This window comes from Notolepis coatsorum, assembly GCF_963971535.1.
Source record: "Notolepis coatsorum genome assembly, chromosome: 4".
Classification (NCBI taxonomy): domain Eukaryota; kingdom Metazoa; phylum Chordata; class Actinopteri; order Aulopiformes; family Paralepididae; genus Notolepis; species Notolepis coatsorum.
In genome coordinates, this window is record NC_140168.1 from 68,410,739 (window position 1) to 68,434,064 (window position 23,326).

Here is a 23,326-nt window from a genome sequence, read left to right on the forward strand (position 1 = left end):
AAATAAACGTATTTCCGGTGATTTTAGACGTCGCTCTTTTATTTTGAAAACCCCCGACCGGAAGTGTTATAGTGTCTGTTGCTAGCAGCTTGACTTTCTGTGCTTTTCGAGCTAACGTTACCGTAACATCATTAGTTTCCAATGGAGAGGACCTCGGCTCACATGCAGCTCAAACTACCTATTGGAATAAATTACTTGATTGATGTTTAACTTGTCCCTGTGTGTGTCCAGTCATTTCGACTAGCAAACGTTGTATTTAACGTTACCTCAGGACGGATACCATTGTATTTACTTGGTTAGCTAATGTAGCTAATGTGGATAGCATTTTGAATAGACCCAATGCTAGCTGGCTGGCTACATCTTTATTTACTAAATTATGGAGGCTTTTTAATCGTCAAGGTAAGAGGATTTGTCATGATCAACTGAAGGCGTATGCTATGGAACAATATGTGCTTGGGTTTTCAGAAAAAGGCGAGCTATGTGACGCTGATTATTTAGCGTCAACGCTGGCTTCAACAATGGAGGATATTATTCTATGACAGCCCCGCCCCCATTCGCTAACCAACCAATCACTGCTACGCAATATCAACGCAACGGTTGTTCAGATTAGATTCTGGGGACATGTACGCAACGTCCAAGCAACACAGTCTACAAGACCCTCTAAAACAACCGCGCTGAAATCGCGCCGATGTTGTGTTGCAGTTGCTTTGAAGTTGCTGTAGCATGTAGAGGCCTTTAGTCCACATTGCAGCCGGCTTGTGGGAGGCAAGAAACAGCGTTCGTGACAGGGGAGGGTTGAATTGGATGATACGAAATTGGGATGGGAGAAAATATAGAAAATGGGAGAAAAAGTGGATAAAAAAAAAAAATTATAATAATAATAATAATAATAATAATAATAATAATAATAATAATAATAATAATAATAATAATAATAATAATAATAATAATAATAATAATAATAATAATAATAATAATAATAATAGCAGGATATAGCAGTCATTAAGTCAATCCACCTTGTCACCTATAATGACAAACGTTTTATTTGTTTCCTGACAGCTAATTATGGTAATTATGATTATTATTATTATGATTGAACAGCAACCAGTAGGCTTATATCAGTGTATATTTTATTAACAGATTGCAGAATGGGTATACAATACAGTACAGCTCTTTCTTTCTCTCTTTCTCTCTTTCTCTCTCGTTTTTTCTCTATCTTTCAATAGATGTTGTTCAGCCAGCTAATGTGTCTATCTTTCCCAATGCAAATAAACAATATTACTATAGTTAGTACCCCGCCCTGTCTGTCTGTTTGTTTGCCTATCTGTCATATCTGGTTGCCTGTCTGTCTGTCTGTCTGTCTGTCTGTCTGTCTGTCTGTCTGTCTGTCTGTCTGTCTGTCTGTCTGTCTGTCTGTCTGTCTGTCTGTCTGTCTGTCTGTCTGTCTGTCTGTCTGTCTGTTTGTTTGTTTGTTTGTTTGTTTGTTTGTCTATCTGTCTATATCTGGTTGCCTGTCTGTCCCGACAGAGACAGATAGAGAGGGGGGGGGGGGGGGGGGGGGGGGAAGAGGGGGGGGGGGGGGGATAGAGAGAGCGAGAGAGAGAGCGAGAGGGAGAGAGAGAGAGAGAGGGGGGGAGAGAGAGGGAGAGAGAGAGAGAGAGGGGGGAGAGAGAGAGGGAGAGAGAGAGCTATTGATGCTGCTGGGGCTCCACGCTGCTCTTTCGAGTACAGTCACACTGATCATCATTCTAAAATGACTGACTTCGCATATAGACTAGGCATTTACAGCTGTCCCAATGTAAATGTGCCTTCCTCTGTGCGCTTCCGCACGCTCAAGTCGTAGGTCCAGTGTGCCTGACCAGGCGCGCGATCCCGCGAGGGAGCCGCGCGTGAAATTAATTCGTTAGCAGTGTGCTTGTGGCGTCAGCCTCCTCGGCCAGAGCGCGGCAATCGTCTATAGTGGTGTTGGCCAGAGCGGCCCGACGCAGGAAAAGTTGCATGAAAAGGAAATCAGGCTTGTGCTCTCCCAATAAATCCAGCATCCTATCCATGAGCTCCGATGGCTTGCTATCACCGAGCCCAGACCCGGCGCCATGGTCGGGCATTAGGGGGCCGGGCCCGCCCGCGTGAATATTAAAGGCAACCAACTTGTGTTCAGCTTTTCGTTCAGCGTTTCTCTGATTGGCCACACGGCCAATCAATCAATCCACTAGCACACACCCTTGCGGCAAGAGAGACGCGGCAGAATCGCTGGTCGAACCAGCGGTGTTCTGTTGTGTGACTGTACTACAGCGGTGTTCTGTTGTGTGACTGTACTAAACTCTTCCACCACATGACCGACATTTGACATACTGTACAGTACACCTCCTATCTATGTTGGGATTATGTTTGGTCATGACAAAACAATAAAAATCGCTACTGTTAGTAATGCTGCCACCACCCACTTCAATGACAGAGCTCTCATATTTGCGAATGCATAAACTATATCTTAAATTATGGCGATGTGTCTAATATGGCTGTCGCGAAGTCATTGATAAGCGACAGCCATATTAGACACATAGCCATAATTTAAGATATAGTTTATGCATTCGCAAAATATGAGAGCGCTTGAAGGGCTTCTACAACGGAGGAACAGCCGCTGCTGCTGCTGGAGCTGAACCGAGTCAAGCCGTGGGCGGCGCACGGAAGCCGGGGATACACCACCGCGTCGCCCCGCTGGCGCTTCAGGCTCAGCAGCCTCCACGGGCCAAATAACATATAACGTTACAGTTCCACACTGATGTACAGTGAGTGTAATATGGCTGTCGCGAAGTCATGCCTCTCCCTCTGAAAGCCCATCCACGCTGTGTATCATAGAGACATAGAGCACTGGGTTTTATCACTGGAGATATATTTCTCACTCACCATTGTATTTTGCGCCATCTGACAATATCATAATGATGTATTTTCTATATTATATCCACAATCATTCATCTAAAAAATTGTATGGGCTTTGATTAAACATGTAACCTACACCTACTGTAACTTACTGTACCTCTGCTTCCTACAGCACAGCAGGTAATGGCGTTAATCAATGGAACCCGAAACATAATAACGTTACGCTTTCTAGTTCAGCGCATTTCATAACTGTATGGGCTTTGTTTATACACGAGTGAATCTGGTAGTTGGTTGTTAAAAACGCGAAACATAATAATAACGTTACGCTTTCTAGTTCAGCGCATTTCATAACTGTATGGGCTTTGTTTATACACGAGTGAATCTGGTAGTTGGTTGTTAAAAACGCGAAACATAATAACGTTACGCTTTCTAGTTCAGCGCATTTCATAACTGTATGGGCTTTGTTTATACACGAGTGAAACAGCAGCCCAACACAACTGCGTTGGAACAGCAGCCCATGGTACACAAGTTGGTTGCCCGCGCTGCCGCTCGCTTGCGCTCCTTGGATTTCATTTGGGACGTGGGACGACTGCGCTTGCCTGCGCGGCCAATCAGAGAAAAGCCGAACACAAGTTGGGTGCCTTTAATATTCACGCGGCCCGCCCACTGAGTCAGCTGTGCCCACCCTGGTAAAAAAAAGAAAAAAAGATTTTTTTTTTTTTTTTTTTTGTCAATCAAAGTCAACTATCCAAATCCTTAGTCGGGGACAGCCCTAGTGGGCACTGATGTCAACAACAACACTACTGAAGCTAGCACGGCACTCTGTGAGAATTAGTTTTCTACCCTCAAGAACGTCTTTACAGAACATCGCCTTAGTATGCTTCATCGACGCAAGGCCAATTTAATTCAGTTGGCATTTGAGAAGGACTTAACAAAAAAGTTCAGGAATGAGTGGAGGGGCAGTGTTTTAAGAAGATTTCACTCTGTCCCCAAACGCCGCTTGCCGCTCTACTAATGATGGTGAGTAGACTGTGGAGGAATTTTGTTTGCTTTTTTATGCACCTTATTTTTGTCAGTTCAGTTCAATTTGTCAGTGAATTCAGAAGTGTTGAATAAATGGAGACTTTTCAAAGATATAGAATAGAATAGAAATGTATTATCCTGAGGGAAATTTGACATTGCAAATCACTCAACATTAAACATTTAGACAGAACAAGCCACGAATAAGAATAACAAAACAAATGGCCTAAGAATAGAATAAAATGAAATAGAATAAAAATAGAATAAAAGATACAGTAAATAAATACAGTAAAGATATACTGAAGTCTACAGGTGTAATATTGCACAGTGCTGTTTAAAAAGTAAGAGTCCAGGAAGATCGTAACTGTCACTCTGTGCTCAGTGATGCAGTGAGGCACAGTGATGCATTGTATAGTCTGATGGCTGTCGGAATGAAGGACTTCCTGTGCCGTTCAGTGCTGCATTTAGGTAGTGTGAGCCTATAACATGCTCCTCCTGTCAGCCAAGTCTGTGTATAGTGGGTGGGAGGGGTTTTCCCTGATGGCCTGGAGCTTAGCAAGGTTCCTCCTCTCCGCCACCCTCGCTAGAGTCCAGCTCCACCCCAACCACGTTACTGGCCTTCCTGACCATCTTATCCAGCCTGTTTGTGTCCCCTGCTCTCAGTCCGCTGCCCCAGCAGGTCTGTTATATATATCCGTTCAGTCTGTTTTTGTATAAGTGAATGTTCTTAAGATAGAGAGAAATTAGATTTTTCAATTGCCTCTCTGCTGTTTAGTTCAGCACCGTGGGCAGTCCCAAGCAAGCCACAGCGCCGTTGTCCCAGCTGAAACATATAAAAGGGAACCTGTGTTGAAAAACCATTGTGCCCCCCCCGAGAACATTTTATGCCCCCCCACTCATTTGTTTCTGCAGCCTGGTCTGACCGAGCCCTTGCAAAGAAAACAACCGGCTGGCCCGCTCGGTATCGGAAAGTTCGAATGTCTTTACTTTAGATATTTATCTCGAGCCGGAGGGTTCTTGAGGAGGCTCACCACTCTGCTGGCTGTCGAACTTCCCAGGGCTGACACCACATAATAATATCTTGTGGTATCCGAGGTAATCTCACGCAGCTCGAACTGTGCCTCCGTTTGCGCAAACCATGCCGAGGCTGACGACTCCCAGAACTCAGGTAATTTCAGTGAAACTGCGTTCGTAGACATGTTGCCGCGGAAGCGTCTTCAAAACTTATAACAGGGTCACCAATGTAGAAATCGTCGGAAAGGAGAGACGCACAATTTCTATCTTGCGACAACACCAAGTAGTGTGTCATTTATTATCTTTTTAGCACAAGTGACAGCTGTCAGATCTATGCCGTGCTAAACTCTGACAGCTCTCGTCACCAAACATTTTATCAATGACATTCCACCAGCGCGTCTTCTCTAAGCCCAACCCCCAAAACCAACCTCATTAAAGTGACAGTGCCCCATCAATACATCAAAACAATCTAATGGTGAATTATGTCCATAGCACCCACTACAATAGTGTGTATTACCTTTGTATTTGAGGTGTTGTAGAATAGGTATTATAGTGTGTATTACCTTTGTATTTGAGGTGTTGTAGTATAGGTATTATAGTGTGTATTACCTTTGTATTTGAGGTGTTGTAGAATAGGTATTATAGTGTGTATTACCTTTGTATTTGAGGTATTATAGTGTGTATTACCTTTGTATTTGAGGTGTTGTAGAATAGGTATTATAGTATGTATTACCTTTGTATTTGAGGTGTTGTAGTATAGGTATTATAGTGTGTATTACCTTTGTATTTGAGGTGTTGTAGAATAGGTATTATGGTCTCCAGGGGGATACTGTGAGCGAGGAAGAGCTGCCAGGTACTGTACTGTTCAAACGACTCCCAGTCCAGAGACTGAACTGAAAAACACAATACACAATGTTAAGAGTGTCTGAACTGTACAACACAATACACCATGTTAAGCTTGTGAACTGTACAACACAATACACCATGTTAAGAGAAGTATAGGGGTGTGTGTGTGTGTGTGTGTGTGTGTGTGTGTGTGTGTGTGTGTGTGTGTGTGTGTGTGTGTGTGTGTGTGTGTGTGTGTGTGTGTGTGTGTGTGTGTGTGTGTGTGCGTGTGTGTGTGTGTGTGTTGTGTAAATATGCACGTGTGAGTGTAAATATGTGTGTGAATATATATGCATGTGTGTGTGAGTATGTGTGTCTGTGCTAAAAAAGTATGACGGGACTCTATGGAGAAACCATGACACTCCCCTGACTAAAAGTTGTTTAAAACGAAAACGGCTGGATGTCATTTAGCCAAATCAGCATGGCTGTGAGTCTTTCACCTTTTACATATCTAGCTTTGGCATGGCTTGATTGTTTAGATCGCTAGCATGCTAACAAATACAAATATATTGTAGTCTGCCCCGTTGTTCTGACCTGGATTATGTTCCTTTTGCCCCCTTGATGCGCGCACACACTGAGTCTGACGTGGACAGCGAACAGGTCTATATATATATATATATATATATATATATATATATATATATATATATATATATATATATATATATATATATATATATATATATATATATATATATATATATATATATATATATATATATACCGTAATTCCTCTAATAGTAACCGGTATTCAATTAAAAACCGGGTCTCTATTAATGACCGGGTGCGCTGTTGAGCTAAGCAATTATAAGCCGGCCTCCTAATACAAGCCGGGTATATTTTGTTATTGTTGTTATATGCTGGCCTGGCTGTGCAGTAAATACCATATAATGGTATGGTGTTAATGTTTACCAAGAGAGTAAGCCTACCTCAGAATTGTATAAAACAAAGTTATTATTATTATTATACCAGTATTGTGATTGCACTATTTTACTTTATTTAACTTTTTTTGACCACCTGTAATTGCACTGTTTACTACCGTATTTCATACAGTACTTGGTTTCAATAAATGAACCCAGTACATTTTACTGGGTTCAAACTGACACAAAATGTTGATTTATTCATTATGATCGGTTTGAAAATTAGAAATATAGGCCTCTCTCTTATACATGCCTCCTCCTAATACAAGCCTGGTATCCGCTACAGTTGAAACAAATACAAGCCGGGGTTACTATTAGAGGAATTACGGTATATATAAACACACACACACATATATATATATATATATGAGTGTATATGTGTGTGTGAATATATGTATATATATATATAATGTGTGTGTGTGTGTGTGTGTGTGTGTGTGTGTGTGTGTGTGTGTGTGTGTGTGTGTGTGTGTGTGTGTGTGTGTGTGTGTGTGTGTGTGTGTGTGTGTGTGTGTGTGTGTGTGTGTGTGTGTGTGTGTGTGTGTGTGTGTGTGTGTGCGTGTGTGCGTGTGTTTCTCTCACTGAGGATGTTGAGAACTGAGTCTTTTCTAAACATCACCAGGTTCCCCATCATCACATGACACATTAACTCCTGGAGCTGAGAGAGAGAGAGAGAGAGAGAGAGAGAGAGAGAGAGAGAGAGAGAGAGAGAGAGAGAGAGAGAGAGAGAGAGAGAGAGAGAGAGAGAGAGAGAGAGAGACATAGACAGAGAAAGAGAAAGAGAAGAGAGAGAGAGAGAGAGAGAGAGAGAGAGAGAGAGAGAGAGAGAGAGAGAGAGTGGGAGGAAGAGATAGATAATTATCTCAAGATAAATCTATTTATTAAGTCAACAGCATCATTAGTCATAAACACAAAAAATAAACCAGACATATATTATCAGTAGGGTTGGGTACCGTTCACATTTAAACAGATACCGGTACCTTTTTCTGTACTTTAGTCTCTCTGTGATAACAAAAATGTTATTTCAGTTGTAAAACTAAACTAAAGTCTAAACTTCTCAATTTCAACATTGTTATCACACCACACAAACTAAAACCCCTCCCTACCTCCCTCTCTCAAACTCTCATCCCACCTCATCTGATCCTTCCAAAGTCATTCTTTTCAGATGACACACACACACACACACACACACACACACACACACACACACACACACACACACACACACACACACACACAGAGAGAAAGGGAGAATGGCTTATAGCAGACTTAATGATTTTAGAATATTTCAGCTAATGAAGTTAAATGTTTACCGTAAATCCTCTAATAGTGGAGGGTACTAGAATAAAGGACGGGCCTCTTATATAAGCCGGGGGTTTGATACATGGAGACAAATACAGGCCGGCTTCCAATATAAGGTCGCAAAAAAAAGTTTTTATTTTTCGTGCCGTGATATAGAATGAGATAAACTCTTGCCAATGCTAATTAAGTGCTGCCTCCCGCTACACTGACTACATTAACGTTTCACTCGCGTTAGCATTAGCTTTAGCGTTAGCTAACGTTGTCATATCTAGATATGTGGTGTCAGCTGGATGACATTGTCTTTGTTTTGCAAACGTTCGCTATCTATATGGCGTTGGCAGGCGGGGCTGGCGTTGTCCAGTTGGCATTACAGATCATGATGGCTATGATAGCGTTAGCTAAAGCTACTGCATGTTACTGTATCAATGCAACTCGATTCGACTGAGGAAGTCGAGAAGGTACCACACGCTAAATCGTCCCCGGACCCCGCAACCTATAGACAGTTCCAACTTCAGTGTGTGAATTACGTTAATCCACCACAGTTTCACCCTGACAAAGCAAATACTCATGTGATCTGTATATGTTTATGTCTAAATAAAATCAATCAATCACAATTACAATTGGCCAGTTTGTGAAATTAAGGCCTGCCTCTTATATAAGCCTCTCTCTAATAAAGGCCTGGTGCTCTTTGCAGCTGAGGTAAATACAAGACCCGTCCTATATTTGAGGATTTACGGTATTAACATCAACTATCCAGTTCGTTTTTATAGTGTAACGTTTGGCTACTTGAGAGAGAGATAGAGAGAGACAGAGAGGGAGGGAGAGAGACGGGCTCAGCTCCCATTTCCTCACAATTGGAACTCTATGAAAACAAAACTGGTTTCTCCGCTGTGCCTGTGAGCTGGAGGGTTAGTTTAGCTTAGCGGCTAACATTAGTTAAGGTTTTACCGCGACGTGGGCATACAGGAATGGCGAGGATGCTGCAAAGCATGTTAGACGCATTGGACCTGTTGCTCGCAGTTTTCACGGCACATACTGTAGAAACAGCGAGAGGAGTTGTCACAGAGCTGTAGAACACAGGGCTGAAGAGCTAGATGTCATAGCTTCTAATATTGAAGGTGCATTGTGGTTCTGTGTCTATTATGAAATGACAATTGCGAGACATTGAAGGTCCATGCTGGTCTGTGTCTATTATGAAAGGTACCGAAATGTGGCATGGATTGATCTAACGTGAATCGGATGTTAGTTACGTCGGTACTACCATGTTCCGATTCACGTTAGATCAATCCATGCGATCAGTTAGTTACCTGTGTGGAGTCAACAGTATGATTAGTCAGAAACTACAGGTCAAACAATAAACCAGATATACAGGTTCTAGTTACCTGTGTGGAGTCAACAGTATGATAGTTATATATCATACTGGCCATCGTGTCTCGCTCTTCGCCATTATGAGATATCTCTTATCTCCTAGCACCTACTGTGCTCACGAACAAACAATTGCACACACATGCACGTGACCAGGCCACGCCCCCGCGGTCTACTATATGATGCCGGACATGGTCACACTCTACCTTCCCATTTTTTTGTTTCCAACACGGATGTTGCAGTGCACTCCGTGAACTAGTTGTTATGAAACGCAGGGAGGAATTACACAATGTTGGGTTTTCGCCGGAGGTTTACCAGCCCCTGGAATCTTCTCGGCACATACTCACAGCGCATCGGGCCTGTCCTGGGGTTCCTCATCTCGTGACAGCGGATCGAGGGACATCGCGCGACGGTTAGCAGTCGAGCTACGTCGTGCACAGGTAAGCCTGCGTTGTCAGGCATTGATACTAGCATGAGTAATACTGCTGGTTGTCCCGTGAGACAGCCGTGTGATGTATTGGCACGAGGGGCAGGATATTTGGGAAAACATGGTCGTCATGACTCTGTTTTGGGTGTTTTCCCAACTATCCTAGTGCGCACGGCTAATGCTAATGCTACAATGCTGGGTCTCCGTTCTTTGTTCCCCGCCGAGGGCTGTCTTTACTAGAAGGTCTTCCCTCCTCTTAACCATTCATGTTGACGGTCAATCGGTGTCTAATGTTGGGGGTTTAACAGGGGCTTGTTTACCATTTTCATGGGTGGATGGGCTGAGGCTCAGGGCTGGTGTGCTTTTTGTGAATCTATGAATTGTGTGCGGGACTGGTGTTTTCTCTGGTCTGCATCCCCTTAACAATTGTGTGTATGGGCTAGCCCATTCTGCAGTGTGTTAGTGGAGTTTTCGTTCATTTATTAATTTACCCCTTCATGGGTGCACACCACAGTGGAGGTTGCTGCATGCAGTGCTTCACTAGTAGTAGTCTTTTGTCTGCAGCCACCACTGGTGCTCCGTGCTTGTGAAGCAGGTGGCATCAGTCCTTTGCCTCTGACATGGTGGAACGGTGTCCCGCCCGGCCGACGCCATGAGGCGAGTCGGCCCGGCAGGTGGCTGGTGGGCTGTTAAAGCCTATACCGCCGCGGTATAGAATTAGCAGCGACTAGCAACATTGTTCGAATTGCTGTTTTTTCTGTCAAAAATGGTGTCGGGTGGTGGGGCCTTAGGGCCAGCTGACGTCGAAACATTGTGCAAGGTTTTGAGGTTATTAGCTTTTGACCTAGCCGCAAGCTATAACCGCAGGGAGGGCTAGGATGCTGTCAATGCTTGTTTACAGACATCTTTGGTTGGATCAGTCTCCCCTTGGGGAGGAGAGAAGGTTTTTTTCCCTCCTCAGGGCTCCCCTCTCCGCAGAGGGACTTTGGTCTTTCCGCAGGAGCGCTGGCGGTATTTGACCTAGGCCCCACACCGCCTCACACCGCGCAGCCAGAGGTGAGGGTGCGGCCTCGCCAGCGGCTGTGGCGAGGCCCCCAACCAGCGGCCATGTTTCCCCCGCCTGAGGTACCCTGAACACAAAGACAACAGGTGATCACAAGGCCGACAGCCTTGGCGGTGAGGGATCGGCTACATTAGATGAGCACGCCCATACTGGACCTGTTCCATGGAAGGTTCAGAATGTTGACCGTCTCCCACCTGTTAGACGCTGTCAGGTGGGGGACTTGTTCACCTCCATAGACCTGTAGGATGCGTATTCGCATCCCGATCTTCCATCCTAGGGCTTACCTACGCTTCCTTTGCAGGGCTTAGCGTACGGGTACCAGAGGCTGCCGTTCGGCTACTCTCTGGCTCCCCGCATCTTCACCAAGTGCGTGGGGACCGTGCTGGGGCCTCTGCGTCGTCGGGGGTTACGAATTGTATTCTGCCCTGGACAACGTTCTGTTCCTTGGCCGGTCAGGGTAGATCGCCAGGTCTCATACCAGGCAGGTGGTGTCTCACCAGCCTGGGTTTTGCTGTAGACTGGAAGTAGAGTTCTCCTCTTCCCTGTCAACGGGTGGAGTACTTGGGCTTTTTCTAAGGTCTATATGGGCATCCCTCTCGGAGCGGCGGCGAGTGGTTGGTTCTCGGCGCGCTCGGGAGGTTCCGTCCTAGGACGGTTACGGCGCTGTCTGTGATGCGCCTGCTGCTGGGGTCCCTCTTGGCCTCCTCTTCATGAGGAGGATACAGAGGTGGTTTTTTCCAGTATGGAAATGGACCCGGGGTGAGACATGTGGAAGCGGCTGAAGGTTCCCATGTCAGTACTGGGGGACCTCGTCTTCTGGGGAGGGTCTGGTGCCCCTACCTGGGGGGTCCCCGTGGGCAGCAGGCTGTCACACGTCACGGTCTTCACCGACGCCTCCCTCATGGGATGGGGGGGGGGACATGTCGGGCCAACACAGTAGGAGGCAGCTGGCAAGACCATGCTGCCCGGTCTGCGCTACATTCAATGTGTTGGAATTGAAGGCAGTCCTTCTGGTCCTCAAACGGCTCGACCACCTTGTGCTGGGCAAGCATGTTTTGGTCAGGACGGACAACACAACGTCAGCATCGTATATTGTCAGACAGGGAGGAGTGCGCTCCCCCCGTCTGCACCGGGCGGTGGTCGGGCTCTGGCTATGGGCGTTCTCCATCTGCTCTGCCTGAGGGCTCTCCACATCCCCGGCAGGGAGAATGTGGGTGCAGGTGTGATGTCGCGGAGCGGTCCTCACCCTGACGAGTGGGGACTACGTCCAGACATAGTCGGGCAGGTCAGGGACCGATTCCGTCGCCGTCCGGGATTCTGTACGCATCCCCCCCTTACACCTGATAGCTCAGCTGTTGGGGCGGGTACGTCGGGAGCGCGGGACTTGGTCCTGGTCGCGCCAAGCCGGGGCTCAGCTGTGTGGTCCTCGGCCCTGATTCAGCTCTTGGTGGCCCCGCCGTGGCCTGTTCCGTGGTCACCGCGGGCCCTCTCTCAGGCACGCGGGACTCTGTTCTGCCTCCTGTTCTGGGGCAGCCTCTAGGCTTGGCTGCTGACAGTGTGAATCTGGTGGGGATGCGTCTTGACTATTCTGTGGTTAACGCTATCCGGTACGCGCGCGCTCCATCCTCTACCGCGGCTTACGCTGGGGAGTGACGTATGGTCGAGTGTGGGGGCGGAACATTGTTCAGCCACCCTCTCGTGGAACATTCCTGCTTGGCGCTTGGCGTCTCAAGCCTGTGGAACATTCTCTGTCTCCGAGTGGGACCTCCAACTGGTCCTGGGCCGGTTGTCGGAGGCCCCGTTTGAGCCTCTTGAGCAGGCGCCATTGGATCTGCTGTCTTGAAGACGCGTTCTTTTTGGCCATCACCTCCGCTAAACGCGTGGGTGAGCTGTGTGCTCTCTCGGTGCGGCCTGAGTGCCTGTCTATTCGGCCAATAGCGGTGCAACTCTGAGGCCTAATCCAGTCTTCGTGCGAAAGAATATCCGGAGCTCTTTCGCTCAAGGGATATTGTGGTTCAGGCGTTCGTTCGCCTCCTCGCGCTGGTGAGTTGGAGGCGGGCCTTCACCTGTCGTGTCCTGTCCGTGCACTGGGGGTTTACCTCAGGACTCGGGCTCTCAGGGCTTCCGTTCAACTGTTTGTTTGTTACGGTGGCCCTTGCGCGGGTGAGGCACTGTCCAAGCAGCACCTGTCACATTGGTTGCCTTTTGCTGCACGTTGGCTGGACAGGTCCCCCCTCGGGCTGCTGCCCTGTTAGGGGGGGCCTCTGTGGAGGACATCTGTGCTGCGGCCTCCTGGTCCTCCCCGGGTCCCTTCGCTAAGTTTTACCTCGTGGACATGACTGGGGGTTCTGTCTCCCAGGCGGTTCTGAGGTCTGGGACCTCTCCTGCATCCGGCCATTTGGACGGGACTCCCCTCCTCCCTGGTTGGAGCTTACGGGCCCTCAGGGGGTACACTTGTCGGGCCACGCGTCTGCTCTGCCCCATATCTCATAATGGCGAAGAGCGAGACGCGATGGCCAGTATGATATATAACGAAAGGTTATCCTATAACCTAGTTATATGAATACTGGCTGAGCGTCTCGCTCTTAGCACCCTGAGGTCCCTTGGTTGGGTTTTCAGTATTGGAAATTTTTTTCTGAGGAAGGTAGTGTGTGACCATGTCCGGCGTCATATAGTAGACCGCGGGGGCGTGGCCTGGTCATGTGCATGTGAGTGCAATTGTTTGTTTGTGAGCACAGTAGGTGCTAGGAGATAAGAGATATCTCATAATGGCGAAGAGCGAGACGCTCAGCCAGTATTCATATAACTAGGTTATAGGATAACCTTTCATTCTAGTTACCTGTGTGGAGTCAATAACCGCTACAATCATGTTGAGAAGCTCTCCACTCTGTAGCGTCTCATCTGGAAACTACACGTTGACAGAGAAAAACACAAGAAAAAAGGTAACTTAGGGCACCCGCTCTACATCTGTGTCGTTCACATTCTATGTTGTTTTCTGGAATAACCCAGAACGCTTTCAAAGAAATGGCTTCTTCCCAAATCGCTTAGGTTCAAGGCTTCTAGCAGCAAACATGCGTCATGCCTTAATGGCCTCCAAGGATATCAAACTCATACCAGCACGAGAGATAATCACAAAGGACACAATCTCGCCACGAGGTGCAGCAGCAGCACAAGGCGTCCCCCCCCCCCATATCACACAAGGCCATCTCGTCTGATCAAATGTCCCCGAAAGCACTAGATTACAGTACAGTTTAGTACAACTGCCATGCCATCTCTCAAAACATACCGGTAATCATAACCAGCCAATGGCATGGTGAAAAATATACGCCATCAATGCGTTTACCTGCTATTAACCTCAGGGCCATCATGGTCAAGCCAAAGCAGACCTCCTCTAAAGAAGTCCAACAAATAAAATTAGCCCTCCTAAATGTCAGATCACTGAATAATAAAACATTTTTAGTACATGATCTGATTAAAGAAAATAACTTAGATTGCATCTGCCTAGTAGAGACATGGCTAAATAATGACACAGCTACATCAATAATGATAGAAGCTTGTCCACCAGACTATAATTTTCTTCAAATACCCAGAAAAAATAGAAGGGGGGGAGAATTGCAGCAATCTTCTCCTCAAAACTCTTGTTTAGAATCACAGAACTAGGGGAGTTCATGTCAATGGAATATCTTGCCATTGAGCTCAAAACAGAATCAACGTTTATCGTCACAATATACCGCCCGCCTAGACACTCACCAATATTTATACAGGAGCTCTCTGAACTGATCTCACTATGTGTTACCGGATATGATAAGGTGATCCTAAATGGAGACTTGAACATCCATTTTAATAAGAACACAGACTCCAAAACTATAGAACAAAAAAATCTAATGGATAGCTTTGACCTAACACAGCATATAACAAATGCGACTCACAGGCTTGGGAATACATTAGACTTAGTTATAACAACAACTGGGCTAAGCATAACAAATATCTCAATAACTGAATTACCTCTCTCCGACCATCACTGTATATTTTTTGATACTCAAATAACCCTTACTAAAACAAAAAAATAAATCATAGTTCAAAAGAGGCTCCTAAACGACAAGGCTGAATCAAAGTTCATTGATCTTATCAGACTACATGAACCACACAATCATGACAGCTCTCTAAATGAAATGGTAGAAAATCTCAATGATGCACAGTCATCTATATTAAATTCTGTCGCCCCACTAAAAACGAAAAAGAAGAAAACCAGAGCCTCGCCCTGGTTGAACTATAATACGGTCAACAAAGAAAAAAGGAAATGTCGTGCAGCAGAGCGAAAATGGAGAAAAACAAAAAACACCATATGCTGTGATATATACAAAGATGCTTTAACTGCTTATAATAAAACCATCCGCTTAGCAAGGAAAGACTACTTCTCTAAAATCATTACAGAAAATGCTGGAAACTCCAGAATCCTTTTTTCCACTATTAATGTACTACTCAACACTGCCCCTACACCTCCTCAGTCATCAACGGTTAAGTGTGAAGAACTTGCACTATTCTTTAACAACAAAATAACCTTGATCAGGGCCAGCATTACTCATGATGGAAATAAAGCTGATTGCAGCAAACCGCGCAATGTAACCATGAGAAGATTCACATGCATCACATTAGATGTACTCTGCAAAACTGTCTCAGAATGTAACTCCTCCACCTCAGACATTGACCCTATACCTACAGCTTTCTTCAAACGGGTGTTTAATAGTGTTTCAAGCCCTGTGCTAGATATCATAAACACTTCCCTTAGAACTGGTATTTTCCCAGATGCCTTTAAAACAGCAGTTGTAAAGCCATTACTAAAAAAACCTAACTTGGATAGTAATGAAAAGGCAAATTATCATCCAATATCCAACCTACCATTCATTAGTAAAGTACTTGAAAAGATAGTTTCAGTTCAAATAAATTCCTTTCTTGAAGAAAACAACATCTTAGAAGAATTTCAGTCAGGATTCAGAAAATATCATAGCACTGAAACTGCCCTCACCAAAATGATCAGTGACCTCAGGCTAAACTCTGATGAGAATAAGATCTCCATCCTTATCTTGCTAGATCTCAGTGCAGCATTTGATACAATCGATCACGATATTCTAATCGATCGTCTTGAAAACCATGTCGGTTTCTCAGAACATGTGCTAGGCTGGTTTAAAACATACATCAGAGGGAGGAAATTCTATGTTAAACTAGGAGATCACATGTCTGATATATACGACAACAACTATGGAGTTGCACAAGGGAGTTGCTTAGGTCCTTTACTCTTCTCCATTTACATGTTACCGCTGGGTGATATCATCAGAGAACATAATGTAGATTTCCATAGCTATGCGGATGATACACAACTGTACATATCTGCTGAACCAAATGATACAGCGATTAGCTCCATTACAGACTGCTTACTGGCAATAAATAAATGGATGAGTAAGAACTTCCTGAAACTAAACGAGAACAAAACTGAAATTCTAATTATCGGCCCCAAAACTAAAAAAGAAACATTAATACAGAACCTGGGGGGACTAACCCCTTGGATAAAATCTGAGGTCACTAGTCTCGGGGGTTATCATAGATTCAGAACTGAACTTCAATTCTCATATTAGCAAAGTGACGAAAACACCGTTCTTCCATCTCAGAAATATAGCAAAAGTACGACCATTTATTAATCAGAACGATGCTGAGAAGCTAATTCATGCATTCATATCTAGCCGGTTAGACTACTGTAATGCACTTTTCACAGGTCTCCCTAAGAAAACCACAGAGAGGCTTCAGCTAATCCAAAACTCTGCAGCCCGACTGCTAACTAGAACCAAAAGGAGAGAGCACATTAGTCCAGTCTAAGCTGCTTTACACTGGCTTCCTGTAACATTTAGAATTGACTTTAAGGTCCTTCTCCTTACATACAAAGCTCTAAATGGACAGGGACCTAGCTACATCGCCAACACTCTAATAAATTACACACCAGCAAGAACACTGCGATCATCAGCTGCTGGACTACTAGAGGCTCCCAGAAACAGTCAAAAGAGGATCGGTAATGCAGCCTTTATCAACTATACCCCAAAAATGTGGAACAAACTACCCCAAAACATCAGAGAAGCCAACTCGCTAGACATCTTTAAAAGACAGCTTAAAACCTATCTCTTTGCTCAAGCATTTCACTGTGGGGTAATGCAGGCAAATATCTGAAGATAGATATCTGCTACCACCTAGTGGCAAGGGGAAATATTATTATAGAAACATCAGGGATATCCTGACACAAATTGTACTTACCTACACTATTCTTACCCTGCCTACTTTTATACACTGCCTATCAAATTCATGTGTCGGTTATCACACTTTTTACTTCTTACTGATGACTATTTTTAAACTGAATCATTTTAAACTATTTTTATTATTTGTATTACTGAATCAAACTGTAAACAGAGCTATATTCTTACCCTACCTACTTTCATACACGTCCAATGAAATTCATATGTATGTTAGAGTGATGCTCTGTTGTGAGGAGAAGATGACTTTTGACCTAAATCTAGCAAAGTTGTTTACCATTCCAGTTAGGTACATCGTGCCAAGGTTGATTCTCCTAACTGGGCCATTTTCATCTGCTTGAACAATCTTATCACACTTTTCACTGTAACCTTGCTATTTACATTTTTTATTTTTATGCTCGCTTATGCCTGTATTTTTTACTGTTGTTGTATGTCCGTTCTATTTTATAATTTTTAGACTATTTTTAAACTTAATCATTTTAAACTATTTTATTATTTGTATTACTGAATAGAGAGCCTATTAGGATGTTAGATCCTAATGTGAAACACTGTGATTTACCATACCTTGCTATGCTCGCTCATGCCTGTATTTTGTTACTGTTGTGAAGCACTTTGAACTGCAACCTCTGTATGAAAAGTGCTATACAAATAAAGTTATTATTATTATTATTATTATTATGCTCTACAAATGAGACCGTAGACTTGTATGGATCTCATGGCACTGGTTGTACCTGAGCAGAGGAGCTCTCATGGGGAGCTGTTTCATACATCTCTGTTGGGAGCGTTTTCTCTTGTTCAGCTCGACTCTGTGATTTCGCTGAAAAGGTCCCATAGTGCAGCTTTAAACCTCATTTGGTTGAAAGAGCGCACGTTTTCTGGGTTCACGGTCTACGGAGCAGCCCCATATTCTACATCCCAATGACATCACAGATTAGAGGGTTCTCTCTCCGATTTCTAGCTTTGGGATTGAGTAGTGTGAGTTTAAAAGAGTTTTACTGACTGAACTGTCCTGGGCACAGGAGGAACACATGTGATGCATTTTTTTTATTAACAGAGTGTATATGTATATATTATACCTCAGAGTATATAGAAGGAGTGAGGTAACAGAGTGTATATTATACCTCAGAGTATATAGAAGGAGTGAGGTAACAGAGTGTATATTATACCTCAGAGTATATAGAAGGAGTGAGGTAACAGAGTGTATATTATACCTCAGAGTATATAGAAGGAGTGAGGTAAGAGTGTATATTATACCTCAGAGTATATAGAAGGAGTGAGGTAACAAAGCAGTCGGACGTCGTCTTCCTGACAAGCCTTCATGTCCATCATTAAACAGGTGTGCAGGTCTCCTAACGCTGTGGCCTGAGCAAACGACTCGTACAGACTCATCTTACCCATCGCTGCTTTACTGCAGAGAAAGAGAGAGAGAGAGAGAGAGAGAGAGAGAGAGAGAGAGAGAGAGAGAGAGAGAGAGAGAGAGAGAGAGAGAGAGAGAGAGAGAGAGAGAGAGAGAGAGAGAGAGAGAGAGAGAGAGAGAGAGAGAGAGAGAATATTCAGTGCAGTCCGTAAGTCCAGTGTCCAGTGAAATATTTGTTGTTGTTCTGTCTCTGTACTTCGGATCGTTTTTCATTTCTTTCGATTTGAATACCCTATTCCATCCAGGGAGCCTGGTGTTATCATAGTGTAGCAGCCTGAAAATATTGCCTATTATTCAGAACTGCTGACTTGCTGTTTATCTCCCCTTTGTACACAAAGACATCATTGATATTCTCACGAACAATGATGTGAGTTTCTCTTCCTTCTATCGGCTGGAATATGGATGATACACAGTATCGCTGGACCATATTCACCATCCTTCCCCTGTGTGACTAGTAGGCGGGACCAGCAGGGGGCGGTGTCAGGCAGAGAGTGTCGGAGAGAGACGGGAGGAGATATATGGAGGCGGAAGGCGGAAGGCGAGCCTCTTCGGCAGTGAACTTGACCATGAACAGTCGCAACGGGCGTGTGCTCCAGAAGAGCCCCGTTGAAGGAGTGATGTGGAAGAGCCCCGTTGGGTACTGACGGGTGACAAGAAGTACTTGCTAGTTGACGTGTTATCCTAGAAGTACCAGCGATAGTGTGTGAGCAAACGGTACAGAACAAAGCACTAACGTTCATAGTAGTCGGGTTACAGTAGTAATGTGGCGGTATAAGTAGCGTGCGGCTAACGGCTATATCTGAGTTCATCATAGTCGGGTTACAGTAGTAGTGTGGCGGTATAGAGTGCGAGCCCAGATACACGCGTGGACCTACAACCAGTCTGCTCCGGCTGCCTGCAATCAGTCTGCCCCGTTCAACAGAGGTCGTCATCGCCCAGCACACGCTCTCGGCCAGCACTGCCTCTCTGCTCCAGCTCCGCCTGCTAGTATCCTCACAGAGAGCGTTCGACGCCATCTTGCCTTCCGGACGACAGTGGCGTGGCGAGGCGGCCATTTTGGATGAGTACAAATGGGCATTGATGCTCCAGAGCTATTATACAGCCTTTTGAGGTATTATTCTGGCCGTATAATTAGAACCTTTTGAAGGTATTATACAGGGTGGAGGCCCAGACATGGGCGATGAGTCAAATACCTTGCAGTATATAATCCCTGATACTAACCCAGAGGCGGTGTACAAAATACGGGTTTTGGGGGTGTTGATTCAGAAACGGAGCTATAGTGGGACTTCGGTCTATGTAGTCATTCTCCTTAAATCATTGTAACTGACCAGTACAATAATAGTAAAGAAGTGGATGGGAGTTCTGTGTGTGTGTCCATTCCTGAGCCGTATTAACCCTTTTGGTGTGGGTAACATACATGCTATTAATTCCTTCCTATTGCACCTTTCCCTTTCATTGTAAGGTTTCTAGGGTCATTGAGGGAGGGTACTGCTTGCGGGGGGAACCAAGTTATTTATTTACAATCCAGTCACTAGGTGTGGGAGGGTGCTAGGGGAATAATTGGGGGAAGTGAGGGCGTGTTGGGGAGTACTGCTGACTGCCCTGGAAGGGAGAGGAAGACCAGAGTACCGGACCAGGTTTGTAAATCCTGGGCCCCATCCACTCCCACTGCCAGCCTCCAGTTGACGCTCCTGACCCAAAGACGGAGGTGCAGCTAGCCAGAGTTCTACTGTGTCTCACTACCCAGTGACCGTGCCCAACAGTTCCCACGAAGCAGGGATAATCCACCCTGCTACATTTGGCATCACGAACAGGATCAACATCCTACTCCACTCCCTCGTACATGACGACCAAGAGACTTAAGATGGAAGAGGCTGACACCCCGAAGCCGAAAGTCAGAGCCGGGCCGTCCCGGGTGGAGCAAAGAGATGACCCGCCGTCTCCGCCCAAAGAGGAAGGAGGGGAAGCCGAGACGGTGCAGACCTTGACCGCCGCGGTGGAGTCCCTAAAGGGTCAACTCCAAGAACAGGCAAGCGTCCTGGACCACCAGCACGAACAACTGGAGCAGGCCAGGCGCCAAGAGTCGCTTGCCTTGGCACAGGCCATGATCCAACAGCTCCCTCCAGCGCCCCTCCCGGTGGTGTACGTCCAACGAGAGCGGAAGTGCAGCGAATTTGGAGGGGAAAAAGAGAGAGGGGAACCGCCTGTGGAAGACTGGATCCAGGCGATGAGGACCCATCTCCGTGCCAGTAGAGTACCTGTGGAGGAACAAGCGGAGGTCGTACAGCTTCACCTCAAAGGCGAGGCGAAACAGACGGTACGCTTCCTGACAGAGGGAACCGTCCCAGACACTGAAGCCCTGTTCTCGCTCCTCGAGGAAACCTACGGGGACAAGGTCCCGGTCAGCATTCGCCTGGGGGAGTTCTTTGACCGAAGACAGACCGCCAGGGAGACGGTGCGCCAGTTCGCCTACGACCTGCAGGAGAGGATCCGTCGCCTACGACGTCGGGCGCCTGCACAGGTCGCCGACGCCGCCGCCCTACTGCAGGAGCGGTTTGTGGTAGGCCTCAGAGACGAGGCCCTGAGGAGAGAAATGCGGAAGTACATGAGGGAGGACGGGACGCGGCCGTTTCCCCAAGTCCTGAAGGCGGCGATCAATTGGTCGGAGGATGAGCTGGTCCTCCCCTCCGACAAGAGTTCCCCCGGGGTTTAGTACACGCCGCGGCCGCGGAGCGACGATAGGCCCCACTGAACGTCGACGCGCTGCAGGAAGCTATTAAGCAGCTCAAGGCAGGACAGGAGCAGTTAGGTGCGCGCCAAGAGCAACTATTCCTGGCCTTCCAACAGGAATGTGACGCGCCCCGGAGAGGTGCCACTGGACGGCGACGCCGAGATGACGCGACCGCCGCCACACGGGGACCACCCCGCCGAGACGAAGAGGGCAGGCTGATCTGCTATGCCTGCAATCAGCCGGGCCCCATCAGCCCGCGGGCCATGCCTAGCCGCTAACCCCACCCCCAAAGCTCCGGGCCCGGCAGGGTACCGACCCGGGCCACGAAGAGCAGTGGACGCCGTCGTAGCCGTCGGCTGCGGAGGGCACTGGGACGCAAGACGTACACGGGGAGTGCCTCACCCTAGACGTTCAGATCGACGGGGTCGAGACCCACTGCCTCTTCGATACAGGCGCCGAAGTCACCACCATGAACAAGAGTCACTTCAGAAGACACTTCCCGCGGTCGAGGTTGACCCCCTCCAACTGGATCACCCTCATCGCCGCCAACGGGTTGGAGATCCCAGTGGTGGGGTGTCTATACGCCGAGGTGAAGTGCCTAGAGATGACGTTTACGGGTAAATGCATATTCATACTAAAGGACGACCCCGCCCGAGTGGCACCAGGAGACGCCGTCCAGGGACTTCTGGGCATGAACGTGCTCGGCGGGGTAGACGGCCTGTTCAGAGGAATAAAGGGGATGCGCCTGGCGAGCCGAAGACGGGTCGACGCTAGGAGCATCGCCATCCACCGTGTGGTCACCGCCATGGCCCAAGAAGCCCGAGAGTGTACCGCCCCGGGAAGAATGGGGTACGTCAAAGTGGCCGGCCGAGAGCCGGTGGTCATTCCCCCACACAGCGAAGTTATCGTCTCAGGCCGCTGCGAGACGACGGTGGGGATGCGGCGCCCCGTGATGCTAGAGAACACGCCGAGTGCCAACCTGCCCCCCGGAATGCTGGTGGCGAACGTGGTGACATACGCCCGACAGGGAAGAGTGCCTGTGCGGGTGTTGAACCCGACTGACGTTGAGATGGTGCTCAGACCCAGGTCCAGGCTGGCGGAGCTCCACTGCCCCCGTCAAGTGCGGCCTAAGGAGAGGGTGACCGTGGAGGAAGTAGACGGAGGCGTCCGAGTGACGGCGATTGAGGCTCGAGACAGCCCGCCAGAGGTAGAGCTGTACGGGAGGGTCCGAGGACTGGCCGTGCCCGTGCAGGCGAATCTGCAAGATCTCACGCCGGCCCAAGTGAGCCGACTAAATCAAGTGTTGGAGAAACACAAGGCGGTGTTCTCCGTGGACGACGGAGACTACGGTTACACAACCACGGTCACCCACTACGTCCCCACCGGTAACGCATCCCCGGTCAAGCAACGGCACCGCCGAATACTGCCTCATGTGTTCCAAGAGGTAAAGCGGCATGTACAAGACCTGGTGGACCAGGGGGTGCTAGTAGAGAGCTGCAGTCCGTGGGCGTCTCCAGCCGTGATCGTCATAAAGAAGGACGGCTCCGTGCGGTTCTGCTGTGACTACCGCCGCCTCAATAACGTGACGCAACGAGATGCATACCCCCTACCTCGTATTGAGGAGTCCCTAGACGCCTTGGGGCAGGCCAAGATCTTCTCCTCACTCGACCTCACCGCCGGCTACTTCCAAGTGGCGGTGAAAGAAGAGGATCAAGAGAAGACAGCCGTCACGACGCCCTTCGGCCTCTACCAGTGGACCCGTATGCCCTTCGGCTTGTGTAACGCACCCGCAACCTTTCAGCGGTTGATGACCGCCGTGCTGGGGGACCTGGCCTTCGACGTCCTGCTTGTCTATTTAGACGACGTCTTAGTGTTCGCCCGTGACTTCGAGAGCCATTGCCAGAAGTTGGACCTGGTGTTTGGACGGCTGCGGGAACATGGGCTCAAACTCAAGCCCCGAAAGTGCTTCCTTTTGAAGACCGAGGTCAAATTCCTGGGACACGTCGTCT

General features: G+C 47.1%; 1 protein-coding gene across 1 annotated transcript in view; it reads right to left on the reverse strand.

Moving 5' to 3' along the window:
• The window catches only part of LOC311226544 (integrator complex subunit 3-like), a gene marked incomplete at both ends in the record, with an annotated part of 104,805 nt that overhangs the window by 27,217 nt on the left and 54,262 nt on the right, over positions 1-23,326 (reverse strand). The window contains 4 exons of the mRNA XM_084311964.1: positions 5,691-5,804; positions 7,299-7,374; positions 13,713-13,781; positions 18,424-18,577. Of these exons, the coding sequence (XP_084168090.1) occupies positions 5,691-5,804; positions 7,299-7,374; positions 13,713-13,781; positions 18,424-18,577 (413 nt within the window). The remainder of the gene's footprint in view (positions 1-5,690; positions 5,805-7,298; positions 7,375-13,712; positions 13,782-18,423; positions 18,578-23,326) is intronic.